The sequence below is a fragment of the Pseudopipra pipra genome, chromosome 2 (assembly GCF_036250125.1).
Source record: "Pseudopipra pipra isolate bDixPip1 chromosome 2, bDixPip1.hap1, whole genome shotgun sequence".
NCBI lineage: Eukaryota > Metazoa > Chordata > Aves > Passeriformes > Pipridae > Pseudopipra > Pseudopipra pipra.
The window spans coordinates 89087333-89100153 of NC_087550.1; the positions used below are offsets into that span (position 1 = coordinate 89087333).

Sequence of the window (12821 nt, forward strand, 5' to 3'; positions counted from 1 at the left end):
AACACCACCAAGTTCTTAGCACACCATGAACTATTTTAAGAGAGAAGTTACTTACATAAAGTTCAGATAGTTGTCATTTGAGTTAGCTGATTCAGTAGGGCTGATAATTCACTTTTGGCAACATGTAGATAATTTGCTGATGTCAAGGAAGTTGTCACTGATTAAGATTTGAATTCAACAGTTGTTCAAAGATTGGGATTTCAGTGTCAACCTCTCTTGAATAGAGCAGTGCACTTCCACACCTTGATTGTCAGGAACATGGTATGTGACTTTGTGTGTGTGCACGAAGAAACCAGAGAGAGTATGCGAGGCTGCTTTTAGAGATAGGTATGTGCTGGCTATGAGTTAGTTTCCTGGTGGAACACTTGCATAAAATGTTTTGTCACTCAGTTGCAGAACTTGCCAGTCCTCGCTCCACTATAGAAAGCAACCCCACCTCTTTCTTTGATAACAACAAAAGTAAAACTTTGTGGTTTCTTTTCCCTTTTTGTAGCAACAAAGAAGAGAAAGGGAAGCTCGGAGGCAACAAGAGCGTGAGCAAAGGCGGAGAGAACAGGAGGAAAAAAGACGTCTGGAAGAAATGGAGAGGAGGCGTAAGGAGGAGGAAGAGAGAAGAAGAGCAGAGGAGGAAAAGAGGAGGGTAGAAAGGGAGCAGGTGAGTCCATGATACAGATATATGTGCAATAGGTTTGTTTCTTCTAAATCTAATTTAATTTTTTAAAAATTAGTAAGCGTAAAGCAGCTTAGAGGCAACCTAACACTAACTCTTTCATCTTTGTTTTCTTTGACAGCAAATGCACTAACATAGATCGTAGCGCTTTATGGAAAATTCTGGCAGACTCAATATTCCCTCAAAAAAAAGAAGTCTTGTTGCAGTACTCATTCTAAATTCAGCTTGTGCCCCTGGGCTGGACTAAAAATCATTAGAATTGGCAAAATCATCATTGGGGCTGAAAATTGTTTCTAGGCTTGTCTTGCTGGATCAGTGGTTCTTGCAGGACATGCCCCTGTTCAGAAGGCCTCCCAAGAGAAAGGCAGCTCTGTTGCGTGTCAACTTCTGCCACCCAGAATTGGTCAGAGGCTTGTCATGAACTTTGCATACTCTGAATTTGAGAAGGAATCTTTGAGCTGCAGAGGGTTTTCCTTCTTAAAACTTAAATATACAATTACTCTCTCTGTCTGTTTAAAATGAGCTCTAATAATGTATGCCAGTTCAGGCACCAAGTATATCTTGAGTTATGTCAGTATGCCCTTAATATATTGAAAGAACAGGTGAGAAGCCTGTAAAACTGTGAAATTCAGCTGCTATATTTATGCATGAAATCTGCATGTCTTAAAATCCCTTAATAACTTTAATCAGGGTGATAATCAGGGCAATACTTACGTGCATGTACTGCAAAATACCGATCCCAAATAAAAGGCCAAAACTTCTGTCTTAGAGACTGATTGTAAATTTCTCATTATCTTCAGTAATTTTGAGTTTGGCCCTGATACATCTTAATTTTTTCTTACATAAAGTCACTGTATTTGAGATCACTGATGATCGTGTTACTGGGGAATTTTATTGTGTTTGTGTATGTTTCAAAGATTTTTGAGTCAAAAGGAGAGAAGACTAACAAATGGGAATAAATATATGGAAAATCTCTAATTACTGCATAGCAATTTGCTTTTGGGCAGACACCGGGTATTCCCCCAGCTGCTTTTTAAACTGTTGAAATGCTAATTACGCACAGTGCCGGTAATGACAAATGGTTAATTGATGTGGCCAAGCTGAACCACTCTGAATTTTTATTCTTTTTTCTAGAAGAAAAGACATGTCTCCTCTTAGAATTTTTGTTAACTGAAACTGTGGCTCAGCCAATGTGCGTAACAACAGTATAGTGTATCTCATCAGTCTGTCACAAGACTTTCTATAACTCCCATCATTGTATCACTGATCCATTAATTTCTTTATGCATACACTGTAACTGTGTGCGTGTGCTTGTGTGTGTGCGCGCATGCACATGTTACATACTTCCATTAATTGCATGATAGGATGTTACCAGCTTGGGTTTGGTGCTTCAGAGTTTGAGTTCTTCCAGGGGGTAGGTGAAGCAGTGGGTAAATGTCTCGACCTACTGAGGCTGCAGGTGAAGAAATGGATAGAGAGCAAGCGAGTTTGGTCTAGTATCTGTTTCCTGGTGGATGTTTGTTTGTGTCATAACCATCGCATAATTCAGCAAGGCTGGCAGTGTTTGCTCAGGAGAAGCTTCTGGTGAGGGCAGCAGGGGAGACGGCAGGGCAGGTCCCAACTGCACTTGGCAGAGCCCCTTTGGGGGAGCTTGCTCCAGCTCTGCCTACACTATGCCTGGCTCTAGCTGTTGCTAACAGTTCATCGCACCAGTGCAACACACTAATGTTTAATACAACTTGCATGTGACTTTGTATTGGCTGTGTTCAATCAGACTTGCTGTGTTTTAACTTTCCAAAACCTTCAAGTGCATTTTGCTGCTTCTTGAAACCACTTCCAAAATACATAAACGAGCTCTGGCCCGTGCCCGTAACATTTGCAGGAGTGCAAATTTCAGAACAGAAGGGGCCAAAATCCAATGCTTAGGAGGCAGGGCTTCCTAAATTGTTCTGCAGGCACTAATCCATCCTGAAGTGCGTTTCTCATTAAAGCTGAACTGGGGAAGTAGCGTGTGGTGTTCCACCCAGGGGGTTCTGATGCATTCCTTTTGAATAAATTTATTGCTGGGTAATTTCTATGTGACAGGAGTATATCAGGCGACAGCTAGAAGAGGAGCAGCGGCACTTGGAAATTCTACAGCAGCAGCTGCTCCAGGAGCAGGCCATGTTACTGGTAAAGCACTGTATCTGTTTTGTTCAGTAGCTATAGGATCCATTTATCCGGTCAGTACTAGGCTTCCCTCAGTCGGGCACAGCTACACTGACAGTATGACAACAAAGGAGCGCGATTAAAAGGCCATTTATGCAAGCGTTGTGGGCTGACAGGCACATATGAGAAGTGCTGTATGGTCACACTGCTTTCTGGGCAGTAAGAGGAGGCTTTATGTTAAAGTGGAACAGTTCTAGTGTGGTGGTCGAGTTTCTGAACAGACCTTGGCATTCAGTGAAGAACTAGAGTGCTTGTGTTGCAGATCAAAACCACACATGATATGTAAATCCACCCCAGGGTACAATGGCCTAGTGTTGGTCTAAGTCATTGTTTTATGAACTTTACACTGGATTTAGTATAAATAACTCTTTTTTTTTTCCCTTTAATAAAAATCAGTTTTGACATAACTCTCCAATCATGTCAAGCTTAGCAGTACTCTCTTGACTTTCCCAACATGAGACACAAGCCATATGGGTCTAACTTAGCTCTTGGTTACACTTTAACAATGAAATAAACAAACAAACAAACAAAAAAAGTCGCAACAGCAACCAGAAAGGTGCCTTTTTAATGGGATGGATAGGGACATGTCCAACATACAGTCAGTGTCATGTCTTGAATTACTCACCTATTCTCTCAAAGGAATACAGATGGCGAGAGATGGAGGAACACCGACAGGCAGAGCGACTCCAGCGCCAGTTGCAGCAGGAGCAAGCCTACCTCCTGTCGCTGCAGCACGATCACAGGCGGCAGCAGCAGCAGCAGCAACAACAGCAGCAGCAACAACAGCAGCAGCAGCAAGAAAGAAATAAACAAAGCTATCATACCCCTGAGCCAAAATCCCACTATGAGCCTGCTGAAAGAGCACGTGAGGTAAGTCCTGCTTGTGGGCAGGAATCTGCTAACTGCTCCTCTGCCTGTTTGCATCAGCATGAGTGCAGTTCTGCTACAGTACAGTTGGAGGCCAAAGCGTCACTCATAAGAGGCAGAATACTTTAAATTGTTGGTCACTGGTTTCCAAACTTGAGAGCGACTTCTGATTAGTTTTGCTGCAATCACTGAAGTTTAGTGTGTTGAAGTATATATAAAAGTTGGAAAGAAGGTCTGGAAGGCTGCAGACTAAAGGGACCTAGTTTTGGAAGCATCACATCAGGAAGTTACATCTGTGCTTCATCAGATGTGTTTTTGTAGGAAGCATTGGTGCCGTTGGCTATCTGTGTCTGGCAAGTGCTGGTGATTGGAAATTGAGAGTCATTTGGAAAGCACAAATGTATAAGGGATATTTGCACACAGCACATTTTTACATGTTTTGACATATGCTCTTCGAAATTTCCTTCTTGTGAACACAAACCAGAATTTCATTAATTTCATTTTTGAAGTGTTAAGTATTCTATTCTGAGATCACGTCCTGCTCTTTTGAAACTTTGTGGTACTGCCTTCTGGGACTTCAGGCACTCACAAATCAATCAGAAGTCACCAATGTGCTGTTAGTTTCAATGAGTGGTCCCCTGTCTCCATTGGTCCATGGGTAAGCTAAGCAAGTAATTGCCTCTGATGCATACTTGGCATTCTTTCAGTGGTCTTATTCTTATGTTTCCCTTGAGTGCCATACTTCCCGCAAACCACCAGACTGGGCAATGCTAGTCAAAGCTCTTGAAGGCATTCATCAGCAGCCTGTGGGAACTAGGTAAATACATTTTGGAACAAGAACAAAAAATATCCTTGGGGTTGCTGAACATGATAAAATAGCTCTCGGTTTGCCTTCATCCAGTAGTGCTTCTTAGTCTTTGAAGTATTGCTGTTTGGGCTTGGTGGACACAAACTCATTTTCTTCTAGATGCTGTTGTCCAAGTTTTTCATAAACCATGTTTGTGCTATCTCATCCATTCTGCTTGATGGTTGACGCATCTGGTACATCTCTCTTACTTGGAATAAATTCAGACATACTGGTATGTAGTGGTGCAGACATGGAATCAGCCCTCTGGTCCTTGTTGCACTCTCTTGGCCCATCTCAATGAAAGCATAGTGCCAGTCCAGCACTTCTGTCTGACCTGAATGCTGGCTTTGGAGTGATGCAGAACTGTATGTGCTCCATTTTCCTTTCAGAGTATAAAAGGAGAGAAACTAATGAAGACTCAAGTGTTACATCCATTAGAAGAACCAGTGACTCAGCTATTTTTTTGTTGTAGTCTTTTTCTTTTGAGATTACTCTAGCTAGAACGAATGAAGGCACAGAAATGTTGGTTAGTAGTCAAATCTTCCCAGAGCTTGCTGTGTAATACTCTTTTTAAAAAGTGTAGTAGAAGTATAGCCTGGCAGTGGGAGTGACACCAGTTAATCTTAAGAGCGGGCATTAACTCTGACATCTTTCTTGACATAAAATAGCGAATTAGAATGAGTGTTCTGTGCCTCATACTTTCAGACAAAGTCTCCATATGCGGAGATGCTGACCATAGGGTTGATAAGCTGAAGTGGACTAACTTTCCTGTTCTGGCAAAGTCTAATGGTGATCAGTTTTTTAACTCATTGCAGTAGCAATGAGGATATAAGGCAAAGGACTTTCTAAGATTGGCTTTGGGAAGCAGCGAGGAGGTTGGAGCTTAATACCATTTTCAAGTCCAGACAGTCAGATGAGTGGAACAGGGTGTGTTTCTATCCAGGGATGCGCTCTCTGTCTCTTTCCCACTTCTTGCCTGGTTTTGAAGACACGTGGCTCATGCAGTTCATGTGCTTTGTGGAAGAAACCTCCTATCATCTACCGCTAGAGATGTGAAAACCTGCTCCTTCAGACAGAAGGACTTGGGGCTTTTCCTTGTTCTATTCATAACAAGAAGTCTGGCCTGTTTTTTAAACTTTAAAGGATGGCTCTGTGAATTTGAACACGGTGGTGAAAATAATTGTACGGTGAAGATGCTTGCTTCCATTCTTCTTGTTCTTCCCAAGACGTGGTGTATTTTGTGTAGACTTGGCGGAAGCTTGTCTGCTTGTTCCCATAGGCAAACTGTTACATCCTCAAATTTTGGAATGCAGAGGCAGGTTGGGTTTGTAAAGCAGCCCAGCTGAAGTGAGGAGTCCTGGAAATTTGCCTCTGTCTTCTGACAGCCAGTCTCTCCAGACTGTCACTGCTAGGAAACCACCCCAGTACTGGTTTTGTGCTTCAGGCACAAGGGTTTAAAGCACATGAAATCAGCCCAAGCTACCACGTTGATCTTTGATGCTTTGGTAAAATTCTGGGAGTTTAGCATTCCTCAGAGGCAGCTCCTCTGGCAGAAACGCACATGCTGCCCTGGTTCCAGTGACAGACGGTCTTAGGAAATTTTAGGAGGATATTTACTTTTTGCCTATAGCCTCTCTCTGTCTCTTGCCCTTCATACCTGTCACTTTGTTCTCAATGCTGTGGCCTTGGAAGAGTCAATGTTTCTGCATGAGGATCTTGCTTGATGTTCTTCTGAGGACTAAGCACATTCTGATTTAGTCTTTCCTTCAGCAAGCTCTTGACATTAATGTATGATCACTTCTGCACCTTCCTGAGAACAGGAAACAAGCTGCTGGGACTGTCCTCTGCAGCCTATGAGGTTGTGTTGGGAGTATTTGATAAGAGAGAGGACGATCAGTCCTACAGTTTTGTACTTAAAGCCGAACAGGCTCCAGTATTACCTGGTAGAGAAGTTTATCCTCCTATCTCTTTTTCCTTTGCCAAAGAGAGAAGCACCAGAAAGCAGATAATCCAAAACCATTGGTTTCATAAGGTAGGTAACTAAAGTAAGGGATAGCAGTGGGAAATGTACCTTTATATTGTAAAGTTGTTTCTGTTTTCATATATCCTTTTTATTGTTTGTGGGGAAAATACTGATGGGTAATAATTAGTCTAGGCAGAAAGAAGCCCAGTAATGGTCTTTCTTCATATTATCTTGCATCTAACTGCCTCCCGTATCTCCTCTCTTTCCAGTATGGAATTTCCGTATTGGCACAATTACCACTTCGGTGTAGTTCACTCAGTGAACTTACAGTGCTGGCAAAAGTGGTAGGAAAAAAGTCCTGCTAAACCCCAGATGTATTTGGTTTCTTTTTGGTAAAGAAAAGTGGTACTCACCTTTGTATTTCTACTGTAATTGGTTTTATTGACTCAAGGCTTAACCTCTGTTTATTTTGACTTAGGTGGAAGAGAGGTTTAGAAAAACTAATCAGGGCTCCCCTGAAGCACAGTCTAAACAGATGGGCAAAGTGTTGGAGCCACCAGTGCCTTCAAGATCAGAGTCCTTTTCCAATGGAAACTCAGAACCTGCTCAGCCTGCCCTGCAGAGGCCAATGGAGCCCCAGGTAAGTGCCCAGGAAAATCCTGGTGAGCCTGGAGGAAATGCAGAAGTCCCAACAGGTTTTCTTCTGCGATCTTGGCGCTTAGAAAGTCTTATGTAAATGGTAGCACTGTTACACAACATAGCTTATTCACTAGATTTGCTCTTTATCTGTTTTTACTTATTTTATTGGTAAACTGATGGATTTTTGGGTTTTGTGGTGGTTTTTTTGGGGGTGTGTGTGTGTTTTTAATGTTAGAGCTAGATTAGAACTGTTGCATTCTGTTATTATCTGTGCAACAGTGACATGGACTAAACGCTGGTGACAGTTGCAGAACACTTTTACAATTCAGAATTTGCTCTGTGCAATGTATTTACTCAGAAAAAAAGTGAGCTTGCTTGTTTTTTAAAATTCTTGCTGAGGGAAGCTAACCGAACAAGTGGGTTTTAATAGTATGAGCATGGTTTCAAAGAGATTTACAAAACATGACTAAGAAAATCAAGTTTGTTGTCAGCTGCTAAACAGAGTTCTCTACCACCTCTGGAAAATCAAAAAGAGGTTGAAACCACTGAGCTGCATGGCAGCTGTTGTTCTGTTTTTTTCTGATGAAGAGCCTCCAGATCTTAATATCTGATCTCATAGGAATTATGGCATGAATTAAAAAAGTAACCTCTGTCTAAAACTTAGACATAGCCCATAAATTCTGAGCAATTTAGATGTATTAAATTAAATGGTATAGTTCTGCATTCAGTTCCTGTTTCCATGCAGAATTTTCTTCTTTCAAATAAAGTCTGTTGATGACACTGCAAGCTAACAACATCCCTGACTGTGACTGGGTATTGCAACTCTTTTGGGCAACAGGAGAATTTGAACAGACGGGAGAGTGGGAGAAATCAGGACAGAACTTCATCTCTTACTCATTAATTCCTGGCTTATATTCAAACCTCTATGACTATTTCAAAATATTGGACTTGTATCTTCATGTTCTCTGTGCCAGCTACTTTTAAAGTCTGTGTCTTCCACTCATATTAAGAATAATCAGGCTCTTCAACAGCTGTGTGTATTAAAATTGAGGAAATAATAATCATACAAAAATAAATACATCCAACCTACTGAAACTGGGATTGAAAGCAAAGTTTTGGTTAATTACTAGGTGTGGAAACAGTATGTTCCTCAGTTAGGACATTTCCTCTTCCTTAGTTTCAGAAGTCAACTCTGAAAGACAGGTTTATACACAAGGAGGAAACAGGCTGAAGGGTCAATAGGGATTTTCAGTGGAAATCCCAATGGAATTTTGACTCTGGAGTCACTTTGTGCCTTCTTAATGTATGTAGTTGAATGTGTGTGTGTGTAGTTTGTGTCTAAACATGTATATATGTACCGTATATGGTACATATATGGTGTAAGTATTGTACATATGTATACAATATATATATGTACATATATATACAATATAGATTATGTTTTTTATACATATTGCAATGACTGTAAAGGAATAAAGGCTTTGTGTTATGGTCTTTCTCCAAAAGTTTGGAACTGTGTCTAGTTCCTAATTTATTAGGAAACATAGATGTCTTTTGGTTTGCACAAGTCAGAGACTTTTCTTCAATTGGATGTCCACTTCAAATTTCCCAGCCCACCAGTGCTGCCATGAGACCTGGTCAAAGCCCACTGAAGATGGGGGAATCGAAGGCGACTTCTTTCTTGAGTGGCCTTTGGACTCAGTCTCATTGAGCAGATATTGGGTCCTGTTTTCTTCTGGGCACCAGTGTATGTGTATGTGGAGAGCATATCTCACAAAAAATGCATATGTGCTGTATTTTCAGTCTGTTACGTTCTTTGGGCGCTTGCCTTGCTTTTAAGTGCATTGATTCCACCCCACGCTTACCTAATGCCATAACCAATTTGTCTCTGCCCACCCCACCTGCCTTTATTCTGTGTTAATTGGAAAGCCGGTTATACTGAGCGCATTGAATGTTTTATGTTTTGTTTTCTTGTAAGGTACAGTGGTCCCATCTGGCATCTCTCAAGAACAATGTTTCCCCTGTCTCGCGATCCCATTCCTTCAGTGACCCTTCTCCCAAATTTGCTCATCACCATCTTCGTTCCCAGGACCCATATCCACCTTCACGCAGTGAAGTGCTAAATCAGAGTTCTGACTCTAAGTCGGAGGTACCCGACCCCACCCAAAAGGCTTGGGCTAGATCAGACAGTGACGAGGTGCCTCCAAGGGTAAGGAGTAGAAAGACAGATGTGTGCTATTTTTTTATTATTGATTATAATTTTCTCAAGAATGTGATACCCTGGGCACTGGGAAGACTGTGCCCTTGTGCCAGCATTGGTAACAGTATTTTGGAAGGCAGATCCTAATGTAGATGTTCAGTCAATGGGTTAATGATAATCAACCTTAAGTACAATATTGAAGCTTCATATAAAATTGGAAATTATTTACAGAATGCAGCTATTTCAGAGAAACAATTTATTATGCAAAGTTAACAAGTCATTGCCATATTCAGAAAAGAATTTAAAATATCCCTGAGGTTATTGCTCAGAGTTAATTTTCCTCTTCATCTGTTAGCAACCCAAACTATGAATCATACATTTATTTAAAATTGAGATGGAACTGAACAAAAAAGAAACATTCAATATATTTCCTCTTCCTCTCCTCCCCCCATCCCCCCACTGGGATTTGCTTCTTCTGAGTATATTCTTGCTCCCCCACCAGTCTTTGCCTTCTGCTGATCCATTCCCAGGCATTTGTTTGGTTCCCTTGAGCTTATTCTCCTAATTCTCATGCTGTTTCAGCAAATTGCTTTGTGCCTCCCCTGCTTCAGTCAAAATGCCATATTCTTTTTAAATGTCTCAGTAGTTGGGAGGGTAGTGGGGCGTGTATGTGTTCGTGTGGTAACTATTAAACACTATTTAATGTTAAGACTAAACTTTGTGTTCTCTTCAAATTCTGAATAGCATCCCAACTAAGGCTTTTGGTTTTGTGGGTGTTTGTTTACTGCTTTTGGTCATTGATGCTAGCTTGGACTTAGAAAGTGTTAAAATCTTAAGAATATATTCTGTGGCAGGACAGGTTTAATTTTCCTCTTCTCTCTCTCCTCTTCATGGGTTTAACACAGTCTTTTTTTCTCCCAAGGTACCTGTGAGAACAACGTCCCGATCGCCAGTCCTGTCCCGCCGTGATTCTCCACTGCAGGGCAGTGGGCAACAGAATAACCAAGCAGGTCAAAGAAACTCCACGAGGTTTGTAAGCCTAATGTCCTCACCTTTCTTGATTTGGAAGAAAGAGGCTCATGGGAAATCAGACATTTCCAGACAGTTTTTGGCCAATGCCTGTTGGACATGAAAGGAAAATGATGTTGGATCCTTTTTCAGTAATGATTAATATTAATTTCCCTTGATGTAGCCCATGTGTCAACTAAGACTGGCAAAATTTCTTCTTCCCTCTCCTCCTTTGAGTTGCCTGCCCTGTAACTTTAGCAGTAATTTCAATATCCTTAAGATTTTGGAAAAAAATGTGGCCATTTATGAACATCTTGCCTTTTGATGCCACAGGTCAACTCGGGCATACTGAGGGGATTACTGGCAGCAGAAGTGTTTGTAATATCTAAAGTGAAGAGATCTCAGAAACTTGCTGGCATCTTGGCCAGAACCAGACTTCAGGAGGGGGAAAAGCATCCATGAGCTGTTACACAGAGCATCTGAGATTAGGAAGGGGGAGGAGGGGACTGACGTCTGAGCTCAGCAGAGCAAAATGGACAGGCTCCCCTGGAACTGGCTCACTAGACAGGGGTGAGGGTATTCTGGTATTCTTTTTGGCTTGGGCTTGGGTGCCCAGGGGACTTCTGAGCCAATTTTAAACCTGCTGCATGCAGGCTGAGGGAACTGTCCACTTTAGGTTAGATACATAAGAATGGCAAGTAGATATCTCCATATATAAAGAATAGCTTATACCCACCTAAACGGTTTTTTTTACCATCATAAATAAGGTAGAGGGAGCCAATGGCAGAGGGAGCCACTGCCTGGGTTGTGCAGCATCACTGGTGCCTTCAGCTTAGTGTTCTTTCAGATGAGTTATTAGCGAAACACTGAGGAAGAGTGATGTTTGAGTTTAGAAACAGGAATTTGGAAGTGAAGTGTGTGACAAATAATTTATTTTCTCCCCGATACAGCAATATAGAGCCTCGTCTGCTGTGGGAAAGGGTGGAGAAGCTCGTACCAAGGCCAGGCAGTGGGAGTTCTTCGGGTTCAAGCAACTCTGGCTCACAGCCTGGCTCCCACCCCGGCTCTCAGAGTGGGTCTGGAGAGCGGTTCCGGATGAGATGTAAGTCCTTCTCCCACCCTTTGTAACATTGTGTGTCTAAGTTTATTAAGCTGTGAAACGCTCAATAATTAAGGATGCTAACCCCCACGTGGAATGACCTTTGAGCATGCAGTGTCAAAGATGGGTTAGCTTCCTCTACCCCCTTGGCTGTATGTCCTTGCTTCCGAAAGGCAACAGGCACAGAAGTCGTTGTCAAAGAGTTTAATTGTTCTTTAATTTGCATCCAGTCACTGCTTCGTTTTCCTATGTGCAAACATCCCAGTCTCCATGCCCTCATAGCTCCCTTCCTTATGTGTGCAAGGGCACATTTTGATGCTTGTTGCCTGTTATCTTGGTGGTGGCAGGGTGCAGACTGCTCTAGATAGGTCTCAGCTGGGCTACATTGAATGCTGATGGAGGTTTTGCAACTTGTGGCCACACTTGAGTCTTTTGATTTGCAGTTGTGTGACTGTTTACTTTGACTTCAGTCATAGGTCAGTTGCACCTATACAAACCACAGCTAATGATGTCTTTTTGTATAGTCCTTCAGGGACCATGTAATAGTGAACTTGTGAAACTTAGGTCATGCAGTCAGACACCACCTGATAGTTTTCTCACCTCTCTTCCTCTCTCCAAAGTGAAGTAAGAAAAACATATTTTAGCTCCCTGCCTAATCTGTTTTGTTCGGTGTTCCTTTTGGGGTCTTGGCACATGCAGCATCATCCAAATCAGAGGGTTCGCCGTCGCAGCGTCATGAAAGTGCACCTAAAAAGCCTGAAGAGAAAAAGGAAGTCTTCAGACCTATCAAGCCTGCTGTAAGTTGCATCCATTTCCCTTGTCCACCTTCTCTCTTAGGTGGACTCACAAAAAGTACGGTGTGAGCTTCTATTCATGGTGCCCTCAGGGATGAACTTCAGCTTGAGCTGAGTTTCTAACTGTGGGTGTAACAGCACGTTCTCAGCTGTGCAATTGCCTGCACACATCACAGTACTTTAAACATTAGGTTTTGCTCTGCTTCTGGGATTGATTTCTACTCTGATCTTCTTTCTTCCTAACTTTTGCCTTTCTCTCTTTCAATCCTGTGCTTCCTTCCTGGGGCTGGATCAATGATCGTGCATATGACCTGAATGTGCCAATACTGGGCTGAATGGTGCAGGGAGAAGTGGTAAGACCTTAAATTGTTGCTACTTTCTGTGAAAGATTTCTGACGTGTCATTTATCTGGCTGCTATTACAATTGACTACAACTGTGTGTCCAGTTGTATCTCGGGAAACTCAGTGGGTTTTCACGGTATTTCCAGCTTTCCTTAAAACTTTCTTCTCTTGCCATATCTCTTAT

At 42.0% G+C, this 12821-nt stretch overlaps 1 protein-coding gene across 13 annotated transcripts in view; it reads left to right on the forward strand.

The window, feature by feature from the left end:
- MAP4K4 (mitogen-activated protein kinase kinase kinase kinase 4) overlaps nucleotides 1-12821 on the forward strand; it is a 170480-nt gene that overhangs the window by 129608 nt on the left and 28051 nt on the right. For 3 of the 13 annotated variants that reach the window (XM_064646328.1, XM_064646329.1, XM_064646335.1), the window contains exons 13-21: nucleotides 494-655; nucleotides 2756-2842; nucleotides 3518-3748; nucleotides 7034-7195; nucleotides 9173-9403; nucleotides 10317-10423; nucleotides 11353-11504; nucleotides 12201-12298; nucleotides 12640-12648. In XM_064646328.1, the coding sequence (XP_064502398.1) occupies nucleotides 494-655; nucleotides 2756-2842; nucleotides 3518-3748; nucleotides 7034-7195; nucleotides 9173-9403; nucleotides 10317-10423; nucleotides 11353-11504; nucleotides 12201-12298; nucleotides 12640-12648 (1239 nt within the window). The remainder of the gene's footprint in view (nucleotides 1-493; nucleotides 656-2755; nucleotides 2843-3517; nucleotides 3749-7033; nucleotides 7196-9172; nucleotides 9404-10316; nucleotides 10424-11352; nucleotides 11505-12200; nucleotides 12299-12639; nucleotides 12649-12821) is intronic. The other 10 variants (XM_064646331.1, XM_064646336.1, XM_064646337.1 and 7 more) reach the window with 6 other exon arrangements.